Source organism: Echiichthys vipera (assembly GCF_963691815.1).
Source record: "Echiichthys vipera genome assembly, chromosome: 21".
Lineage (NCBI taxonomy): Eukaryota > Metazoa > Chordata > Actinopteri > Perciformes > Trachinidae > Echiichthys > Echiichthys vipera.
In genome coordinates, this window is record NC_139846.1 from 15,546,403 (window position 1) to 15,569,640 (window position 23,238).

At 42.2% G+C, this 23,238-nt stretch overlaps 1 protein-coding gene across 1 annotated transcript in view; it reads left to right on the plus strand.

Moving 5' to 3' along the window:
* The window catches only part of myripb (myosin VIIA and Rab interacting protein b), a gene marked incomplete at both ends in the record, with an annotated part of 98,202 nt that overhangs the window by 50,056 nt on the left and 24,908 nt on the right, over window positions 1-23,238 (plus strand). The window contains one exon of the mRNA XM_083936351.1: window positions 22,086-22,222. Within this exon, the coding sequence (XP_083792477.1) occupies window positions 22,086-22,222 (137 nt within the window). The remainder of the gene's footprint in view (window positions 1-22,085; window positions 22,223-23,238) is intronic.

The window sequence follows — 23,238 nt, forward strand, 5'->3', positions numbered from 1 at the left end:
AATCCGGTGTCACATTCCCCACACTTGATACCCAGGAAGCTTTTCATCAATTGAAACAGTTTGAAGGACGTAGAGTGCAGCTGAACCAACTCGCTGTTCTCTAGAAGCTGCAGGCACAGGAAGGAGAGCCACTAATCACCCTCTGTCCTTCCATCTCCTTCTCTACTCTACGTCCTCCGCGGCCTTGTCTCGTGTCCAACCCAGATGACACAGGAGCCACAAGTCGATCGTAACTCTTGATGGTGATTTGCACTTTACACACAGGCGGGCTTGACAGCAGACACGCGAGAGAATCACGTGCACTCACAGCACACTGGTGATTTAAGCTCTAACACCTCCTGGTGGTCCCGACTTAGCTTTGACTAAGATCTATTTAAGTACCTTGGTCTCATTAATTGAAACATAGCTGAAGTCAGAAAGTGCGTTTTAATTTTACTAATGCAGTTTGTGCCAGTTTCCTTTAAAAACAAATTACTGCTGAGTTTTCTAGCCTTGAAGCAATCTTAGTGTGTGTGTGCAGTACCTACCCGTGTGGGTCTACTCTGTGCTGTGTATCCGTGTGTACTGTATGAGCGCGTATGGATCCCTGCATTGTAACTGCTCCCCATTGTGTGACCACTTGTGTTCGATGAAAGCATTTTTCTCCGTAGGGGGTGAGCTTCTGTAGCAGGTGATAAATCACTGCTATCCAGGTAAACAAAAAATGCGAGTTCAAACATATAAACAGAGATAGAACCCACAAAGAACCTTTAATGCCCCTCATGTGGTTATGTTAGTTACTGTCAGTCGCTTGAATCCAAGCGTGTGCGTGTGTGCGTGTGTGCGTGTGTGCGTGTGTGTGTGTGTGTGTGTGTGTGTGTGTGTGTGTGTGTGTGTGTGTGTGTGTGTGTGTGTGTGTGTGTGTGTGTGTGTGTGTGTGTGTGTGTGTGTGTGTGTGTGTGTGTGTGTGTGTGTGTGTGTGTGTGTGTGTGTGTGTGTGTGTGTGTGTGTGTGTGTGTGTGTGTGTGTGTGTGTGTGTGTGTGTGTGTGTGTGTGTGTGTGTGTGTGTGTGTGTGTGTGTGTGTGTGCGTGCGTGCGTGCGTGCGTGCGTGCGTGCGTGCGTGCGTGCGTGCGTGCGTGCGTGCGTGCGTGCGTGCGTGCGTGCGTGCGTGCGTGCGTGCGTGCGTGCGTGCGTGCGTGCGTGCGTGCGTGCGTGCGTGCGTGCGTGCGTGCGTGCGTGCGTGCGTGCTACACGTCTCATCTGTTCACCAACCCAGTTCTCGAAGTAAAGCCAGTTGTGGCACCACGGTTTGTGGTTCCTATGATGTGTACCTGCAGGTTTGTTCAGGTAATTCCTGTCATTTCATGATTGCTGAAACTCACGTGAACAAGGTTATGTGTGGCTCACTCTGCAAGTGATTGGAAATCCCATGATTCCTAAATCGGTTTATGCAGTAAGTTTGCCAGTGGCTCAGAACAGGAGCTAAACAGCTTGTTGTTTGTATTGTGGGTTAGTGGGATTGGAGACAGAAACTGTTGGCCACAGAGTGGAGCAAGACGCAAGTAGCGCCCAAAAACGCCCACTTCAGACCAAAGTTTCTCAACATAAGGCTGCACAGAAGGCTGCACACAAGGCTGCTCCATAGTTGTATGTCTGTCCATTGTGTGTTGCATTCAGGGGTCAAAATCTCACTTTGTTTTGAGCCTAATTTCTTTAAAGATGGTGCTGTGAGCAAGCACTGGAGTTACAGGAAGATTTTTGGTGAAGTTTATAGTCTTTGTAATTGATAACTGTCTCTACTTTATTTGAATGATCTCAAACTTAAACATTTTTTTTGCTACATGAGAAATCTGTATATATACTCTGTGTTTGTATTGTCTTGTAAACAAGACATTTAAGTTGTGTTTATGTATCTGCCATGATAGCGCCCCCTACATGCATAATTATGTAGGTAGCCTACATAGCCACCCATTCATTAGGCTATTTATTTCTTTGTGCTTGTTATATTTTTTATAACTTTCCGAAACACCAGACTTGTATATAGATTTATATTTATTTATGTTGTTGGTCATTGACGCTCTTGTTCAGCTGCTACAGTATGTCTGTTTCTGTGCAATGACCAAAACACAACCAAATTCGTCGTAGGTGCTCTCATACTTGGCCAAACATAGTTTGTCCTATGATAATAATAATTTGAACTGGCCATTACCCAGCTGGGTGGCTGCAGTTGTTAGCCCTTGCTTTGTGATTAACACGCCCAAATTGTTTGACATTTGAAACACAAACATGGAGAGTGCCGAGGTAACAGGACTACTCATGCTGTGAGTTCTGACGTTCTGTTAATTTGCTATCACCACAAATGGATCCATGAAAGAGAGCCAGCTACACTAGCTAGACTTCCCCCATCCTATAATGGTGGACAAACACAGCACTGAGCTAAGCAGGAGCTGCCAATGACTCAGAAAGTGCTGAATGAAAAACTACGGTCTAGTCTGAGTCATTACTAGTGTTAACAAGCTAGACTAACTAGCTTCTACTTTCTGAATGGAAGCTAGTTAGCCTGGCTTGCTTGCTTCCAGTTTCTGAGTGAAATACTTGTAGATTGGGCTGTACAAAATGTTGAACGTTAAGGGACCAAAATCAACATTTGAAGGGTGTTACAGCACGTGATGACATACAGTACATCTATGATGTGCTCCAGCTAGTTGGAAAATGGAAAAACAGGCGCAATAGTTGTGGAGTCATTATAGTTTATATAATTCAAGTATCAGTTCAACTTTAAGCCAAATATATTCTCCAAGAAGGTTCAAACAGACTCAGATTTATTTTCTGCCACTCTTTGACCTAGAGTTGGTGTATCGCTTGCTGGTAAATTACTTTATCAGTTATAAATGTTTCAATCAAGGCTTCTGAGGTCATGACTTTTAATCCATCTACAAACATTTACTAAAGAAAGCTCATGTGGCTCAGTAAGCACTGCACACGGATTTACTCAAACAGAAATCTTAATGCCTGTATTGAATCTCTATTCCCTCTGAACCCTCCCCTCCTAGTTCTGCAGATGTGATCTATCAAACACATCTCCAGCATGGGAGACGCCCCACAGCGCAGCCAGCCGTGTCTCATATCCTGGTGGGCTGGCAGGGGAGGATGTGAGCCGCATGATTGGCAGATGAAGTGGGTCTCTGCTTTGTGATTAAGAATTTAGTTTGAAATCTTTCGCTACACTTTTAGATCAATATTGCCATTTATCCTCTTTTGCTCTGTATCTTTCTAAGAATTTTGTATGAAAAGATAGAAACCTCTTTAAGACGATGGATGAATAGTAATCTTTCTTGTCCTTCTCTAACTTCACCCCTCACTTATTTTCTCACTATTTTGCATCGTCAGACCTCCCTCAGGCAGATCACACTGTCTGATTCCCTGCCACAGTGAACTCTCTGTAGCATGAAAGAGATAAGATGTTGGCACCGCAGGATTTTCATACTCATTGCACATTCCTCGCCTGTCAGGCCTTTGATGATAGTGAAATATTCGGGGGTTTTTAACCATTTGACCTGGTATTTTCATGTGTACTGTTAATAAAACAGCCGGATAATGATAAAAGCCATATTAATTATTTTCAAGCGGTAAGCACAAAGTGTGTTCCAATGTAAGGAAATTTACAGAACATAAGCGGTGGCTAGAAAGGCAGTTCTGTTTTCTGAATGTGTGTCATGGTGTGGACTATTTCCCAAAACTACAAATACTCAATCTCATAATCTCATAGCGCACTGGGATGAAGTCATCCCATTCTTGTGGACAAGGTATCTCAGAAACCTCTGGAGGGATTTCCTTCAAATTTGGCATAAATGTCCACTTAGACTGATTCACTTTTGGAGGACAAAGGTCAAGGTCACTGTGACACCACAAAACACATTTTTGGCTATATCTCAAGTTCCTATGCTTATTATAACAATTTCGCACAGACGCCTAATAGGATAAACTGATAGAGCGATGGTCCACTTTAGTGTGACATCATAATGTTTCTGTTCATTATTCAACGCCATACCTCGGGGAGAGAAGGGGAGACATTTTGTTGGATACTGAATTACTGACACTAATCTTTGAAAGTGTGGTGATTGTATAGATCGTATGTGCTGCCGGGTTGAAGAAAAACACATTCAAAGCTGCAGTAGGTGAAAAGTAAAAAACCTCAGAATTTGAAGCAGAGTGACACCTCTTCCTGCAGCTCTCCCTCTCACCTCTCTGCCCTGAGCCAATAGGAATGCTTGCTCTTTCTCTGTGACTGGCCAAAGCTGAGTGTCATGGGCTACATTTTCTAAAGCCTGGGTTTGGCAGGTGTTGGCCTGCCCCCGCTGCTGATAAAATCCTAGAGGAAGCACTGCATATACTCTGTTAGTCTTGACGGACATGTAAACTACAACTTGACTGGTTGGCAGTGGCATACAACCACAAGACAGTAATTCTAGTTGGTCTCACCATTAGGTCAAGGGTGATGATGGGACCTTTGGCAGTCACAGTACTCAAATTCATTCATGTGGGCTACTAGGTCATTCATTCATTCATCTTCAATCGCTTGTCCCTGCCGGGGTCGCAGGGGGGTGCTGGAGCCGATCCCAGCTGACATTGGGCATGAGGCAGGGTACACCATGCATATCTTTAGTTAAAACTCAATATAGCAGCAAACAACTATTGTCTTGGCCCTATTATGCTAGTTTTCAAGCTCATATTTGTATTTTTCAGCTCAACTACAACAGGTTTACATGCTTTGATCTTAAAAAAAACACATTATATTTCTCGTATTGTCCATTGCTGCAGCACCTCTGTGTGTGTTGTAATTGTTGTGATAGATGGTCTGACTGTAACTGCATGTAGCCGTGAAAATTGTTTATTTCACATATTGGGGTGAGAGCCCAGTTCACTTTGAGTAGAGCACCTTTTATACAGAGGTGTGTATAAATAATATATGGACAACACAAAAACATTGAATATGTGAAAATGAATGAATTAATGTCTTAATGGACAATAACAGTTTTTATACTTGATTAAAACTTTAATGGTTTTTATGTAATTAAGTAAGTCTGTGGAGCACATGGTCATGAATACTGAGAAATGTACACACATCTCACACACATGGATTAAATGTACTGGGAAATAGAGCCTGTGTAAATAAATAACAATTAGCAGAATACGCTAATGTGATATTTGGCACCTGGTGATATCCCACTTTCCCTGCGCTGGTGAAGTTCTGAGGGACTTCCGAGTTGTTTATTGTTATATGTACACACCCGTATTGCTCTTTCTCTCTCTGCTATGGCTGTGCATCGCTCCAGGCCTCTGTCTCATTGCACCTCCTCTCCCATTTTTCAGTGCTTTAAATGAGGCTTAGCCAGTGCTTTGCTGCAGCGCTGACTGCACCCCGCTCACCTTGTTTAGTCATGATTTCCCAACTGAGCAAGGAGTGCTGTTTCACCTCATTTGTTTAAAAGCATCTGGTGTTATTAAGTCTGTACCTTCTGGATATCCAGGACTATCAGGTTGGTGCTGTCCAGCTCCCGGTATGCTTGTCTGCTAGCCTCTGTGGTCATCTCTGAGAATGCAGTCTGAAGACATCTTCTGCATATTTGTCTTGCCTTAGTCCTGCTTCAGTTCATGAATAATCATGCTTTCTGGTATTTGTTGTGGCAAAAGGAGCTAATCTTCAGTTCCTTAGTTGAGTTGAATTAATGAGTATATTCATAAACCATCCATCTGTTTGAGTAAATACAGAAATAAGACAGAAAGGGGAGCATTTGCCATAATTGGAGACCCTTCATTGAGATATGTGCAGTCAAAACAGAGCAAGAGGGGATGCATTTCACACCAGTGCAAAATGCCCGCAATCAGTTTAACAATAACAAACAGACAGGCTTCCAGGACTTTTCTGCCATCATTTCTGTGGATCTGTTTCTGCTGCAGAGATCGATAACCTTAGAACAATCATGTGCACTAAAAAGGAATACCTTATCATATATCAAACAAAGACAGCTCAGCATAGTTAAGCTGTTTGTTATTGAAATACTACAGGACATCTTGCAGCAGGTACAGTAACTGCTATACAGTTGCAACACAAAGTGGGCCAGAGGAACCAAAACAACTGAAAAACAACTCTCTCTTTTCTCTCTCTGTATCTTTTGGGCTATTTGTTCAGAGAAGCAGCAGAGGAACTCGGGTGATGCTGTCTGATTCAAACAGGATCAAAGTATCCGTTTAAATAAGGGCTGCCAATGGCAGAGATATCAAAGCGGCAGGCATATACACATGCACACATAGCCAGCTGACACACACACACACACATACACACACATACACACACACACACACACACACACACACACACACACACACACACACACACACACACACACACACACACACACACACACACACACACACACACAGGGTACTATGCGTACATCCTGCATGACGGCTCATGAGAGTATGTAGTAGGTGCATAGGCACACTAACAGACACACACGGCACCACGGTAAGTCTATCTGATCTCTAGTGTGTGTTTTGTTGTGATGCTGTGATGTTTTATATCTAACTATTGATATATGTGTTAGTTTAAGCACCATTTGTGTCAAGTGTTCTTGCTCTCACCTGCAGAGAGGTGAGCTGCGGACGCCCTGCAGGTTCTGTAGCAGATGCATGCATTTTGAATGAAGGTCTCTCTATATATCTTCAGGGACATCTCTCACCATTTCTCACTCTCACTCTTTCACTCTCCCGCTCCTTCATTCTGTATCTCTGCTTTCCTCTCTCTTCTGTACTCATCGTCACCTGATTTTTCACGCCACCAAAACAGCTGCAGGACACACATCTCCACGCTCCGTTTCTGTTTACTTCAACATGTTAAGAAACGTTCACATCTTGGGCAAATTGGTTTCAGCAACCTCTTTTTGCCCAGCCAGAGTGAGTGTGTTTGATATCCTCTGAACCCTCATTCTAAGTCTGCTGTTGATGCACTGATGGAAAATATCAGCTTGCCTGCCTACCTGCAGAGGACACACACTGACGTAATCGCTTCCACCTGGTGTCACTGCCTCAAATACCTGCAGGCTGATAAACACATAAAATATCTGCTGTCTACAAGAACACAAACACACTGTTACACACACACCATCTCAGACACGCATGGATGTAACACAACATGTAGGACAAAGTAACAGCTGCAAAAGGTATATTTAGACAACAACAGATGCAGGAATACAAAGACAGTACAAAGACAGAATGAAATAAACACAAAGACGGACAAAAACTAAATGGGACAAACAAGAAAGGGAAGGAAAAAATGACTCAGAGTGTAGGGTAAACATGTACGTAAGCTTGTCATGCACGCTAATCCCTTTCCTCACCACCTCCACATACCACAACACACACTAAGCAGTTCGCCTTCATCCTGCATTTTGCTGTGGCTTTTTCGGTCTAACATCATCCTGATTTCTGAGTCAAGTGCAACTCATTAGTTTGTCTCACCACTGTCCATATTTACATCCTCTAATTTTGCTGTGGGCTACACAGGTTTTCTTCTTTAATATTCATTTCACAGCAACCAGCTTTTCCGTTCCTCCCTGTGGGTTGTTGCTTCAGTATGCCCGTTCTCACAATTAGCTTTGCAGCATTCACATTATATACATGTTATACATGTATGCAACGTATTCTCATCAACTGGTTCGTATGATATCTTACAAAATTTGGAGTTCTATTCAACGCTGTGAAATGGCGACTCGTACGTGACGGTTAAGTTTCTGCAGCCAAATGATTTGTTTAAGATGAGAAAAAAATGGTCATGGGTTAGAGTTAGTTAGTCTCTCTCCATTTCAGACATGCACTTCATCATGTCAATGTGATGGCAATTTAACATGCTCATCTCACATCTGAATAATTTCCTGGGTCTTAAAACCTAACAAAAACCGTTGTAAAACCTAACATTTCAACATGGCGACATAAGTCTGAATTGAATGTCACTGCAGAAGCACATGATTAAGTATGCACAGCGAGAGATTACATGCATGCCTAAGAGCACAGTCATTAATCACTTTAGCGTCATCTTTATTGCACAAAGGGGAGTTAAACCACAAAACACTGTGAATAAGCCTCCTTTAAGTTGTTGAGGAGATTGCTCTCACAAAAGATAAGTTTATAATTTAATTATACTATTATTTTGCACTGGTGAACATTACCAAATAGGCAGCAGAATTATATAATGAGTAATGTACTGTAATTGACGAAAAAAAGGCGTTTCGTGAGACATAAGGCTCCAACGGCAAAATAAGTTTTATAATCCATCAGTGAGACAATAGAACACGCTCCTCTTCCTTCATGTATCCCTCACTGCGTCCTCTCATGCATCAGGTGCCAAATACCACATAAATATTGTGTCTCTTTCTTTAAGGGTCCTATTATGTCTAAATGAGGCCATAATGAGCGTGAATGTAAAAGTTAATTAACTTAATGGCAAAAGTAATTCCTTTAAAGGCCCCATATTGTCAAAAGTGAGATTCCAATGTCTTTTTTTAATCATAAAGCGGGACAAACTGTTATATAAATAGTATGAAATGCTCAATCCACAGAGAAATGCACACAGCTTGTATTCAGAAACTGCGCCTTTAAACAAGCCGTCAGGACTTCTGTACAGTTGTGACATCACAACTATGCTGTATATGGGTAGAAGGAGCCACTACAGTGCAGTTAGTCATTCCTCATCAAAGTAAGAACCTGAAAATAGGCGTAATATGGGACATTTAATAGATGGAGCCAGCCATGTTATGTATTCCATGTCTGAAAAGTTTTCAGTGAAAAGCTGCATGTCTGTCTATACATTGGCCTCACCAATCTCTGTCAGTATTGACTTTGTCCTCAGAAGGAGAGAATCACCTTGATCACTGCACTGATCACACGCAGAGGTCACTGATAATGATCAAAACAATTTCTACTGAGAGGCAGAGAGAAGACGCCTGTACGCCCCCGCCTTCATCTCAGCAGCTTCATGGCTTCAATTACTCAGTGTGACGGCATTAGTATGAATAATGCAGTGGTCCCCTGCCCTGGCCTGGAGTGCGATGTGTGTGCATACTGACATGAAAGTGAGAGGGCAAGGGTTCTTATGAATGATCAAATAAGAACAGCAGCGATGCAGAATCTGAAACAGCGGTGTGGTATACACTGGTTGCCCAAATGAGCAGCTCAACATGTAACCCCATTTGATTTTTGCACTCAGTCGTCATTATTATGCAGCATTTCTATGTTTAATGGTGTTTAAAGCTGACCTTTTTTTTTTTTGCCTTGGGACATTTCTGCTTCAGGCTCCTCTGACTGATGAGGGATATTTTATCCTGATGAGGCTTACATGGGTAATTAAAAGGCTGGATAAAATTTACTGTAGGTTAAAAAATGATAATCCACCATGGTGAAATAGATTCAAGGCCAAAATGTGTCCTCTCACACTGTGGTACATTATTTCTAGTGTGGTACTGTGATCAGTAAGTCATGCAGGGTATACTTCAGAGTTGACTGTCACAGGGGCCATAAGTTGATGAATGGTGCTGTATTTCGTGTATATGGCATCCATCTCCAAATGCAATCTGTTATCCTCGCTCCTACTTCACACCATTACCCTTCTCCAATATAGAGTCCTCTTATATGGTCTCTAACCTGGTTATACGGTAAGCATCCATGCATGACCACACTATTGCAGTCTGACTTGCATCATTTTCTTCAAACATAAAGGTCAGCCCTTTCAAAATTTTGCTTTGGGATTTTAAAGGTCCCATATTGTGAAAGGAAGATCTCCATTTCTTTTTTGATTATAAATCAGGTCAAGGTGCTATATAAATATTAGGAAATTGGGCATTTCTCTCCTGATTGTCACTTTGATTTGGTTATCTGCAACATTCTGCTGTGCTGATTATGTTAGCTATTCTAAGATATGAGGTTGTGATGGAAAGTAAAGGCTGAGAAACGATGAAGAGGGATGGAGGGGAACCAAAAATCCAAACCAGAAAAACAAAGGCCAACAGTGGCTATTAATGTTATATGAGACCAAAGTAAAAGACAGAGGGAGATTTCTCCACTTCTGTTGCTGAGCCATTCCCCTCTCAATCCCCCCATCTGTCTCTGTCACCACAAAATCAGCGATGGCACAGAGAAAAATACCACGCTGCAAATGGGAAAGGACGGATGAGTAAGCTGAGAGGAGGTGTGTGTATGTGAGAGAGTGTGTTTATGTGTGTTTTGTTTGTGATCTGTGTGCCGAGCATCAATGATTCAAAGTCATTCGTCTCCCACGCCCTGTCTGCCAGACTGAGTCGGAAGAGCGCTGTTTGCACCGTGTGTGTGTGTGTGTGTGTGTGTGTGTGTGTGTGTGTGTGTGTGTGTGTGTGTGTGTGTGTGTGTGTGTGTGTGTGTGTGTGTGTGTGTGTGTGTGTGTGTGTGTGTGTGTGTGTGTGTGTGTGTGTGTGTGTGTGTGTGTGTGTGTGTGTGTGTGTGTGTGTGTGTGTGTGTGTGTGTGTGTGTGTGTGTGTGTGTGTGTGTGTGTGTGTGTGTGTGTGTGTGTGTGTGTGTGTGTGTGTGTGTGTGTGTGTGTGTGTGTGTTAGAGAGAGTTCAAGGTGTGTTCACATTTGCCTTTAGTCCATTAAAACTGCACTGAAAAAGGATGTGATGTCACAGGTCGGATGGTGGTAATAAAGCCAACATTGACCAGAGCGATAATAAACTGTGAGAGTGATTCAGCAATTTCTAATCTAGTGTAATTTACAAAACAGGTTGATTATACAACACAATAATGAATAATCATTCAACTTCAAACCCAATGCGCATCAACTAAACTGTGTGTCTTTCAGACAGCCATGCAAATTTGCGGTTTTCATAATGGCTAGCTTTGACCTGCGAGTCAGCTCGATCAACCACCGAAACAGGAGACCTGTGGTTCTTAGTTGCATGAGCTTCGATTAAAGACTAATGCGAGTGTGGCTATGCCTTTACACTTCTTGCCAGGGGACAACTCAGTAAGAGATGGACACGCAGCGAAAAGGACGTGATCCGTCACTGGCTTCTCAACGTGTAATGCAGTCACCTGAAAGGGTAGAGTTGGTCCAAAAAAGGGTAGATGCATTGTTGCTGTTTTAAGCTTTCCGTTTTACCTTAAAACCATGGTTGAGAACGATGAAGTGAATGATGTCAGTCCACTCAGTCGCGTTGGTAGATACAAAGGTCTGGACCCAGGCAAGGGAAAGTTTGTATTTGATAATGAAAAATACTTGTGATTAACAGTCTTGAATGTGAACATACAGAAAGAACCAGAACTGTGAAACACTTCCACTCTGTGACATCAGCAGGTCTGTCATGTGCATGCGGAATCCTTCCATTTCAGACGTTTTAATAAGTGACACATCACTTTGAGAGAGGGAAAACTTTGAGCGAAGACGACAGGCAGAACACTGATACTGACAACAAAAGTTGATCAGAGAAAAAACTACGACCGCACCATGCCCTTTAGGCAGAATCTGCCAGCCTGGGGCTCTGACAAGTGGGCCAAGCAGCTGGAGGACAGTGAGACAGAAAACCAGGCTCTACGCACCCAGGTCGAGGTGCTGAAGGCTTACCTTCAAGGCGCAGAGCGGCACATCGCCTGCCAGGAAGAGAAGTTGGGTGAGCTCTCTGCCAGGCTGGAGTGTCTCACCGCCGAACTCCAGAAAGTGAGGAGCTTGAGAATGGAGCTGAGTCAGCCGATGCAGAGGTGCTCATTCTGGAAAAGAGTCCTCCACTTCCTCGGTTTGAGGAAGAAGAACAAGGAAAGGCGGGAGAAGGAGTCCACGTCCAAGTAAGACTCCGACACCTCGGCAGCTCGCCACCTCCCATCATCAACAGCTGTAGGCTGTAGGGTGGTACAGTGATTAGCACTGTCAAAAAACATTTATTAAAAGTAACACTCGTGGCTTTTTGATGTTGTTTTGATTCTTAAAGGCTCGCTCTTTCACTGCTGCCAGCCTAAGAGCAATGTATGTTTCGCTTACTTTTACTGTTGGACTCAACTATATACTTTGAATATGCATGAGACCTAGAAAGAATTGTGTTTAATTTTCAGCTGTTGTTTTTGTCCAGTTATTTGGGGGGGTCGGACATTCAGTCAGACATTCTGTGAGACTGAGAACAAGAAGGAAGACAAAGACAGGAGTTGTGAGAAGAATGTGTTCCAGCGGCACTTTTTGTTTCTTGGTCGGTGTTGTGTGACTAACTTGATGGGAACTGCTCCCAGGATGAGGGCAGCCAGAGGCTTGTTTGGGAAGCGAGCCATTCACTGGTTTCCTAATTGGTGGGAGTGGAGTGAAATGACAATCTTTATTGGCCTGGTTTGGAGGATGTGGCCCTAAGTCGCAGAAACAGAGGAATCATGTTTAATAGGAAAATACTTACAGACACAAACACACGCTCACAAAAGCACACACTTAAATGTAACGGGAGATCTGGCGGGGCTATTTACATTGCCTTTTTCAGAGAAAAAACAGATTCTCTAAGGGCAAAGCCATTCATTACAATCATGAAATGAAATCAAAATAAGAGCAGCCGTGCTGGTGTTAGTGATCAGATTTGTGGACACGAGTTTTAAAGCCACACGTGTCTCTGAATCTTTATTTCCTATTTGTGTTTGATTTTCAGACACAACCGCTGCAATGTTTCAGTCTTTAGACAGGCAATAATCTGAAGTTAATATTACATGTACTCTTCTTAATCGTATTTCTCTTGCATGTAGCCTCTCTGGTGTATAGAACAATAAAGCCTGACGTATATTATAAATTAAACTACATTCATGGTAAATGTCTTTAAAGCCAGTGACGTGTGCACTATCTGCAGTGTAAATACAACCTGAAAGCTCTCTAATCTGGAGGGTTTTCATCTCTGGTGAGGCACTTTACAGACAGTTTAGCATCATGCAAACAGGAAGTGAGTCAATCTTTTCCATTTCCATTTAAATCGGCCTCCTTTGTGGTCATAGTATATGTCCCTATTTTAGACAGGCTCTTGCCACAACTGTCAAACCCTGATGTCTGGTGTCTGGAGCTGTTCTGTAACCTTCTGTGGAACACATCCCATACACTATGTTCTTCTTCTGTGGAAAAAAAAAACATTTCACATCTTCCTGGCTTATCAGGCGTGCCCACACACACACACACACACACACACACACACACACACACACACACACACACACTCAAACAAGTCTTAAAAGAGCAACTGCAGCCAAAGACGGTCTCCCTGCTTCCCCCATTTTTCCGCTGAAGATCAATTCACATGGATTACATAGACTGGAGCTGTGCTTTGAAAAGAGACCTCTAAAAATAGATCCCATGGAACAAATGCCCCCCTATAGGTCGGGCTCCATGATGCAATCACAGCATTGACCTTTTTTTATACTTAACATGCTCATTGTGTCTTTCTTTCCCCCTTTGTCTGTATGTCCATTTCCCTGTCGTCCTCTGGTTCCTTCTCCCTCCATTGCTCCTCTCTTCTGTCTCTGAAGCAGTAATCTCTACAATCCTGTTATTTCAGTGTATTTTCATTTCCTGGCCGAAGTGTTTGATGACATTAAGAGGATAAATAGCTTCCCACTCCTACGGTGACCTAAAAAAAACTACAAAAAGCCAGCTGATGCGTCCTTATTTAGGTTTAATTACCACCATGGGCTGTGTAGTTCTCTCACAAGACATTTAACAAATTCATTTTGTTTACAAGCATTTGCCCCTATTAATATAAACTCTGCATGATTTGGGCCCCACACGGTTGCTCAGATAAAGACTGCAAGGAGCAGCACTTTTCATTATCTGCACAGAATAGTTGAGTGGTGGAAAGTGTGACCGCAATCTATTGCTAGGTTCCCCACATCGCTGGGCTGCTGCAGAGCCTTGCCTCTCTACATGCTCCCTTTAAAATCCCATGTGGGTCTCTGACTTTCCCATATGCTCTATATACTTCCACACGGTGTAGGTATTATGTAAATACACTGCAGCCTCTGAAAACCTGTCTGTGCATCTTTGTCATTTCATTGGAAGTGTAAAGTGATCTCTGTGGAGTGTTTCAAAGTGACCTATATATGATATCATTGTGACAGGCCTCCATGCTAAAGTGACCCACTTGTGCAGCGCAATGATGTGACATCTGGACATCTGTTGTGGGAAACAAATTGTGATCCATGCCCTAACCTCTAATATGCTGGATTACACTATGGTATGAATGTTCTAATTATATTTTATTCCATTCAGAGTGGCAGTGAAAATTGTGGTTATCTGGTAATCCGGACTGATGGTCAGCATTTGTAGTGAGTAGCATTCTTATCTGACTTGATAGTGCAAAAGTAATGCTCTACAAAATGAACTGAGGTGTGGTAGAGTTCTTTAAAAGCTGCTCTGAAGTAAGATGATAAAATACCTTTGTATTACAGTAATAAAGGTACTATTCTTATTACATTCATCTTATAATCTACAGTGGAGATGGTCTGTATCGGGACTCGCTGTTAGGTTGATAACCTAAAGGAGAACATGGTAATGACAAAAATCAAAACCCATTCACTTATAATCACTAAGATTTGAGATGCCTTGTTTCTATCGGCCTCTTTGGCGGTAAGACATAATTGCAGGAGAGCCTGTTCTTTCAGAGCTCTCCATATTGACTCTTCACTTCTTGATTATTTGCCCTTCCTCACTTGGATTTTTTTTTTCTTTTTCTTTGGACTGAAAGTTGAACGGTCTTCTTTCTCTGGCTGTTGATCCTACGTTGTGAGTCAGCAGTAATGAGATGGACCTGCGCAGATCAGTCACATTAGAGCGAGCCTTGTGTCACGCCGTACTTTTTTCTTGCTCTTTTCTAAACTTTATTGATACATTCACCTCTCTACTTCCAGTCTGTCCCCTGTATGTTACCCTCTTAAATCCACACACACACACACACACACACACACACACACACATGCTCCTATTACACTTCTGCCTTTACTACAAGCCTTGTTGGAAGTTCATGATTTCCGATTACAATGAAATCCAGCATTTGCTTCATTGACTAGCTCCGCCTGGGATAGCTAGTGCCTTAACAGACAATTAATTAGATAAAAATCTTGTGGATTTTGACTTTCACTTTCTGCCTCATCCAAAGAGATACGTGATTATGTGTGAAATGGAAAAATATGTACTATATAGCTGTCATGTTTGTTTTTTAACCTAAGGGCAAATGTCTACTCCTACTTTCCACTGATTTAACTAATAGAGAATTTGTATCAGCTGTGTATACGTGGAACACTGTTTGTCTGGGAGTCTAACTTGTAAAAATCCGTATTTCTGCTTTCGGAAACCAGACACTGTGTAAGCAGTTGGTAATTCACCTTGGTCTCTCCATCCATGCCCTGTCTGAGAGCACTTTGTCCCTATGTAATAACTTCCAGTCTTCCATACTGTGCCACAGGCTCTCCCACATGCCGACACATTCATCTGTAAGGTCTGAAAAGAGAGCTGGGTGATGAAAAGAAACCGCAGAAAAAGGCAGAAAGAGGAGAGAGAGCGAGAGAGAGAGAGAGGGAGCATAAAGTTGACAGCTTTAGGTCTTGAAAGAAAGTGCTAGTAGGAGGAAGGGATGGCACAGTGAATTGACAGACTGTTGCCTGCAGCAGTGCTGCTCCTAAATTTAGACTTTTTAAAGACACAGGTAAGTGAAGTGAATGTTAGAGAATCTACGCTGTCCAGACCCTCCAGTCGTACAGTGGATCTTTTCTTTTAATGACCATCTGCCATACATGGATGAGTCTGCAAACTGCTATGTTCTCTAAATTAAGTAGAAACAGTGTATTCTATAGAGCCCACTTCTATGGTCATACACTGTAAGGGCAAAAATCCTCTCTCAACTTGTCTTAGCGACGTGAAATGTGTTGTTGTGGTTGCAGCCTCGCCATTTTTCCGGTATTTGAACGCACAAGACGAGAATTTACTATAGAGGTAAAATAAGAAGAGGAGAGAGTGGAAGTGCATAAACACAAGTACATCTCTAATCACCTTAGTATGCAGGATGAGCTCTTCTTACCTATCTGAATGTCAATCACAGAGGTACATGCAGGTCATCTGCATTCCAGCTGCTTCTTGGAAAGGTTATGTACAGGACCACTGCTGTGAGAGAGTTATTTTCCTCACTGCTGCAAACCCGATGCTATTTTAAATCATACCGACAGGTTAGTAGGGCTATGCCCAGGTTTGCTGAAGATCTCATGGGCTTTTTAGCAGTTGACCCACGACCTTGTCCTCTGTCCTTCGGCCTGTTCGGCCAGCACTGCATATATTTCAAAGGACTTTATTTAGTGCCGTGGTGTAGCAGCCCAGAAAGCATAGCTCCGAGAGAAACTCTGCTGATGAATATGATCATGAATATGCAAAACATGCAGACATTTCCACATTACTGCATGCAGTACATGACAACCTGCATGCCTTCCATGCTAAAAAAAGTATATGAATATCCAACATATGCAATCTGTGTACTTAGTAAACATTTTCCAAGCGAACATCCAGCTGTCATGCTTGTACAGACTTAGAAGATCTACAGTGTACGTATGAATATTTACTCTCACTATCTCCATTTTTCTCTCTTAAAAGCGCACATTTTCTTGTTTTATCTTTTCACAAAAAGCTGCCATTCACAGAATGTTTAAAAAAAGAAATCCTCTTTTTCCCACTTCTCCCTCTTGCACAGATCTGCTCTTATGTGTACAAACACACAACCACAGAAGCGGCAAGAGATGTCCATGAAAGGCCATAAATTCTTGTTTGGAATTAGATTTTCTCGTAGTTCTTATGACAGAAATTGATCAATGATATTAATATCCCTTTCCAGTTGTGCACTACACTTGTTTTTGAATGAGCCCGTCTTCAGGTTGAGGACATATTTGGGTTGCAGTATACATATTTGTGTCACAAATCAGGGACAGCAAGATAGAATAGTGATAAAGGAAAGTTTCTTTCAGTGAATAGGGCATACTGGTACTGCTCTGTTTATCCTGTATCCGTAAGCTTTTCAGAAACTAGTTGAAATGTACTCGAAATAAATGCAGAGTGGGCGGCACGGTGGTTAGCACTGTCGCCTAACAGCAAGAGGGTTCCTGGTTTGAATCCAGGCTGGGGCCCTTCTGTGTTGAGTTTGCATGTTCTCCCTGTGTCTGCATGGGTTTTCTCCGGGTTCTCCGGCTTCCTTCAGCAGTCCAAAGACACGCATGAGTTGAGGTTAATTGATGACTCTAAATTGCCCGTAGATGTGAATGCGACTGTGAATGGTTGTCTGTCTCTGTTCGTCTCTATGTGCCCCCGTGAGCATAAATTAGCCTGATTTCTGTTCTGTCAGTTGGATGTTTTTAGATCTTTAATGACTGTTTTGACAGATGGAAGCTGCTTGCAGCTCAATGAATATTATAAAAAAAAAATAGGTTAAATGAATAGGAAAAATTCATTCTCTCTTGCCCATGTAATTGACTTTACATGGGCAAGAGAGAAGAAGAAGTCCCATTGGAGGTGAGGCTGGCAAGAAGGTGTGTATGGAGTCCCCTATTAGACACATTTTTGTTGATTTGCAAAGAAGAATTTGTTGGTAGCTGATTGTCTTCCTTAAAAGGTGCTCCAGTTGAAATACTGAAAAAAAGGAGGATGAGATTGTCTCCATACGGAGAAGCAGAGAAGCTCAAGTTCTTACACTGCCTTTTAATAATGTTTTATTAGATATTTTTAGTACTCTAATACATACATAGATGTCAGCTAAACCTTCACGTTTCAGCTGATAAGTCTACTGATAACTGTGAACAAATCATAGCTTGAGATCAGTTTTTCATCACTTTCGTACTCCCTTGTAAAAGTTTATTTTTCATGGGAGCAGAAAAGTTTTATTTGTGGAACACACTGATAGAGTTGATATAAGGAAAGTAAGACTGTACTACATATACAGTAATTACTCCGTCAGCGTTTCACTCCTTAAGACCTCACAACTCGAGGGCTTTTACTTCCCCAACATCAGACGCTTTGATCTAACCCTGGAGTAGAGAACAATCTAATTTTTGTCTTATTTTCTTCTATTAACAAGAACAGTCACTCTGCAAGTCTTCAGAAGAGTCTATTTGATGTTCTGTTACAGTCAACCCCCACCTCCTTTCTTCTCCCTTTCCTCTCTACAGCAGCCTCAACAGAAGCTGAACCAATTCATTAGAAGGCTCAGAAAGTCAATTATGGTAATGGTTCCCTTCCCTTTTGCCAGGGGAGGTGGAAACTCAGCAAAGCCAGATACTTTTCATTGCACTTCTACATATTCTTTTATATATTTTATTTAGACCATTTAAATGTGCAAATCGATCTTCTGAAGTATAGAGGGCAAAAGGGCTTGATAGAAGAGGAGAGTATGAGAAGGGAGGTGGTGGTTTCACGCAGTCGAGCTTACTCAAAGTGATGATAGAGGGAGGGTAAACCCAGTGTCAGGAGACCATCCACAGGAATCCCTCTTACTTATTCATGCAGCAGCCAAGCATCAGGGAGTCTCCCAGCCTCATTATGAAATGTGTGTTTGCAGAAGCTCACACAGCAGTGCAGCTCTTGCTTGAAAACCTCTGCTTATCCACTCCACTCTCCTCCCTTCTCCCTATCTTTTTTAGATCAGATCACTCTAGGGAAGCAATGCCATGCTTCATTCATCGAGACGCCTCTCCCACTGTCCTAAATCCCTTCGCCTTTTGCTCTGAAAGGGAAAGCTTGACTAGTTTCAACAAGTTTGTATAGCTGGCATGGGAGCAGATGCTTGAACTGAAGTTTACGTTTACTTTTCTGTTTTTGTGCCACACATGAGTGGCAGGCAGAGGTTTGAGAGCACTGAACCACTGTGCAACAACATTTAAAGCCAAAATAAGTATGCATGCACATTAAAATATGCAAAAATATTTTTTTGGGACATTTAATCTGCTGTTGAAATGCATCCTGTATGTCTACTGTAAATACTATAAATATGCTCTTCAGTTAAACATTTGCTAAACCTTAATCCAGTTTTACAGTTTTTAAGCACATCATCACCAATGCGTTTTGTGAGGCAAAATGGTAATGGACTTGTACTTATAAAGCGCCTTTCTAGTTCTCCGACTACTCAAGGCGCTTTCACACTACTTGTCACATACACCCATTCACACAGACATTCACACTGATGGCAGTGGATATCTACATACTATCTAATCTGATCTAACCATTCACACCGCATTTACACACCCATGCGCAGCACAGGGAGCCCTTCAGGGTTCAGTGTCTTGCCCAAGGACACTTCGACATGTGGAGCTAGAGATCGAACTGCCGATCTCTCGAATGGAGGACAACCCACTCTATCACTGAGCCCCAGCCGCCCCATAGGTTACTTGTAACATAAAAAAATGCCTCTTCCTAATAGAACATCCACTGTGCAATATTTCCCCACTTTGTCCATACTACTACTAGAGCTGCAACCATTATTCAATTTACGGATTAGTTGTCAATTGTTACATTAATAGCTGACTATTTTGATAATGGATTAATGTGAATAATTTCTGGTTTCATTACTGTTCTATGAGCCTGAACTGAATATAATTATGTTTTGGACAAAACAAGACATTTGAGGACATCATCTTGGGCTTCGCGAAAACGATGTTTGACATCTTTCACCATTTCCTGACATTTCATAGATCAAACAACTAATTGATTAATCGAGAAAATAATTGACGGATTACTCACCTATGAAAACAATCATTATAGCCCTAATTACTACTCAATAGGCTATATAAGTGTGGATGGCATCTCCTTTGTGAGCAAAATTATCAAAATTCACGGTCATTTTTAACCAGCTTGACTCATTGGTCCTTAATCTGCCTGAGGTTTGTGCAAGTTAGAATCTATGGCTCCGACCAGGGTTCTGAAATATCAGTAGCCTAAGTGTGTATCGATAAATCTGTGGCGCACTGTCCGTGGTGCTGAAGTAGCAAACACATTTGTAATTGGGACTCGCCCTTCTGTCAGTTACGTCTTGGATCCATGATATTCTCTATACAGATGGGGATATTTTCCCACTGGGAAAATTCATGTGAATGCTTCCATATGAAAGTTTATGAACACACTGAAGTCAGAAGAATGAATTCCTGATGAATGCATGTGAATGCATAGCAACAGCAGCAATAGTAACATCTTCACTTCAGGGTGTGGCAAATGCATGCCACCCAGGCATGCAACTTAAATTGAAGTGAACTGAAGATTCTACTCAGATAACAATACCTCCATAGTACCCTTGCAGCCCTCTATTGCTCTTGAATTGACCTTTTCAGTTCAAAGATTGCTTCCTCTGGCTCCAACTCATTTCAGAGTACAGGTGGAACCTATTTGTATTTCTGCCCCATAGGATGCTAACTGGTCGCTGTATTGCTCTTTCAGATTCATTTCTGCGCCTTCCTCCTCAGGCCCATCGAGAAATAAAAGGAGTCAGGCCTCTTCACTGGAGCTCGGCAGGGACCATTAGAGTGACTAGGTTGACCCGTGGCATGAAATTAAAGAGCTGAGGCCCATTGAGCAGCCCAACTGAGGATAATAAATCCACTGAGAAAGGGGAAGGGAGGGAATAGTTGAGGGTGGTTAGGAAGGAGGAGGTGTTTAGGGGTTTGCGATGGATGTGGCAGACCATGGAGCCTCAGGGGCACTTAGGATCCCTTTATTAGCGTGGCTATTTTCACCCTCTCCTTCAACAGCCTGTCTCTTCATTGAGCAGAAGCATCAGTGTGCATGTGGGATTGACTGAAAGTAAACTGCAGTGTCTGTGCTCGTCGTAATGAAGGAACATTGGAGGTCTATGACACAATAAACTATGTCAGGTTTTGGCAACACTAAGTAGACCAATTCATTATTGATTTTGGTCTTTTCATCCTATTTGCTGACAATTAAAAAAATAGGCTGAAGACTATCATCCGCTGTATCTTTGACTGTTATTTGGCAAATACTGTACCCAAGTGAAGACAATCAAAATTGTCTTATTCGTCTGACAATATATCCATGCGTGTTAAAACTTATTAAATGCAAGTAGTTGAATGCAAAACCATGAGAATTAAAAGTGTTAAAAAGTCAGTAACTCAGAGTCCTCTCATTCTGTTAATGAATACACTAATAAATAGGCCTTCAATATGTAGATATTTTTATTTCATGCACAAAATATATAGACAAAGGAAACACACATATGAAACACTTACACTACTGCTGATTATTTTACATTTCTTGCAAGAAAATAGTAGCGTCCGGCCATACAATACACTCACAGTGTGTGTTTGTGTAGTTGTCTCCTTGAAATCTGTCTTTATGGGTTGTGTTTGTTTAGCCTCATTAATGTGTGTGACAGTGGTGTAAAAAGGCAAAAGCAGAGCAGGAGGGACCGCATGATTAAACATAATGTTGGCCGAGTTTCCTACTATCTGACGCAGCACTGGCGCAAAGGGAGCACTTTTCTGAGGGCTTTTCATAACCCTCTCTATTTAGAATTACTACTTATATAATCGTCTGCTCTGTGCTGAAAACTGACTGGTTGGCATTCAAGCACCCACCGTCTGTGCACCATGAAATGAGGAAAAGCCTGGAAAAAGATGTGACGTCAAATCTGACAAACCTGCATTAACTGCTGTCAAACACGTCTTCTTAAAAAGCCAATTATTTGCTTCAAATAAAAAAGCAGCGCTTTAGACATGATATTTTGACAGAAAACACAAAAACCTGTATTAAAAGTAAAACCACAGTCCTGCCTGACTCATTTTTTATTTAATTATACCCCTAAGAACTCCTTCTGTTTTTCTTCAAATCAGTGAACAACTCTGAAAGGTCTGGTTATAATTAAAGATACTGCAGCAGATTTTAATGGAAGTCTTGGCTTGAACTCAAAGTTATAATCTTGGTGTATTTATAATAAAATCTGATTGCTGCCAGTGTCTTTGCCATCTGTTCTTTTTGACTTAATATTGTGTTTTCTTTCTTCTCTCCTCCCTTCTTCGCCTTTCTTTCTGGTCTGCAGGGTTTTAAGGACGCAATCGCTTGAATGGTATTATAACAATGTGAAGAGTCGTTTCAAGAGGTTCGGCAGCGCCAAGGTTTTGAAGACTCTGTACAGAAAGCACATAATAGAGAGAGGAGCACTCTCTGATCTCCCAGGTAACTTCATCCTCTCACATAACTAATCAGTCGTGCATGAACTCTGTTAACACTGTGTATTGCGTTGCCATTGTTTTGCTGTTCATTTTCTCATCTTTTAATCATTCTCCTTGGCATAGTTTTGATTGCAGAGCAGCCTTCTGTCTCAGTTGTGTCACGCTGTGATTAATGCCGGTCTGGCCAGAGACGTAATCTAACTTTCTATAACTCTGCGAGTCTGGGATGCAAAGGTTCTGGTCGCACATTAAGAGAAATCGCAGACACAATCTCACTTGATTGCTCATTAGTTTGCTTTGTTAAATGATCACTCACTTGATGTTAAGTGATATGCGCGCACACCCACCCACCCACACACACACACACACACACACAGACACGCACACACACACATACGCACACACACACACACGCACACACAAACACATCTCTCTAGGACTATGTTCAGGGCGGGGGATTTTCTTTACACTTTAATTAATTTGATCGCCTTGTTAATTTGATGTGAGGAAATCACTTCTTTTATATATTTTATTTAGACCTCATTTAAATGTGCAAATCGATCTTTTGAAGTAAAGAGGGCTTGATAGAAGAGGAGAGTATGAGAAGGGAGACGTTGGCTCCATGCAGTCAAGCTAACTCAAAGTGATGATAGAGGAAGTATAAACCCAGTGTCAGGATCCCGTCCACAGGAACCCCACTTGTGTTATGAACTTGTATTTTCTATGTGTGAGTAAGGCAGTGTTGGTGTGTGTCAGCGGTGATGGCAAGCAACCCCGCGGACTCGTCCTGCCAGTTAATCCCTGCGGTGTCTCGGGCCACTTTGTGTCCTCAGTGAATTGTTCCTGTGCAAGACAGCAGCTGGGCAGCTTTTATCCAGCCCCCCGCCCCCCCCCCCCCCCCCCCCCTCCAGATAACATTGTTTTGACCCGGCCGTGACATGATCGGTCTGCCTCTGTAGCTGACTCCAAGGCATTATTTCAAACCATGGTACATGGGATTAAATGGATGAAGGGAGCACA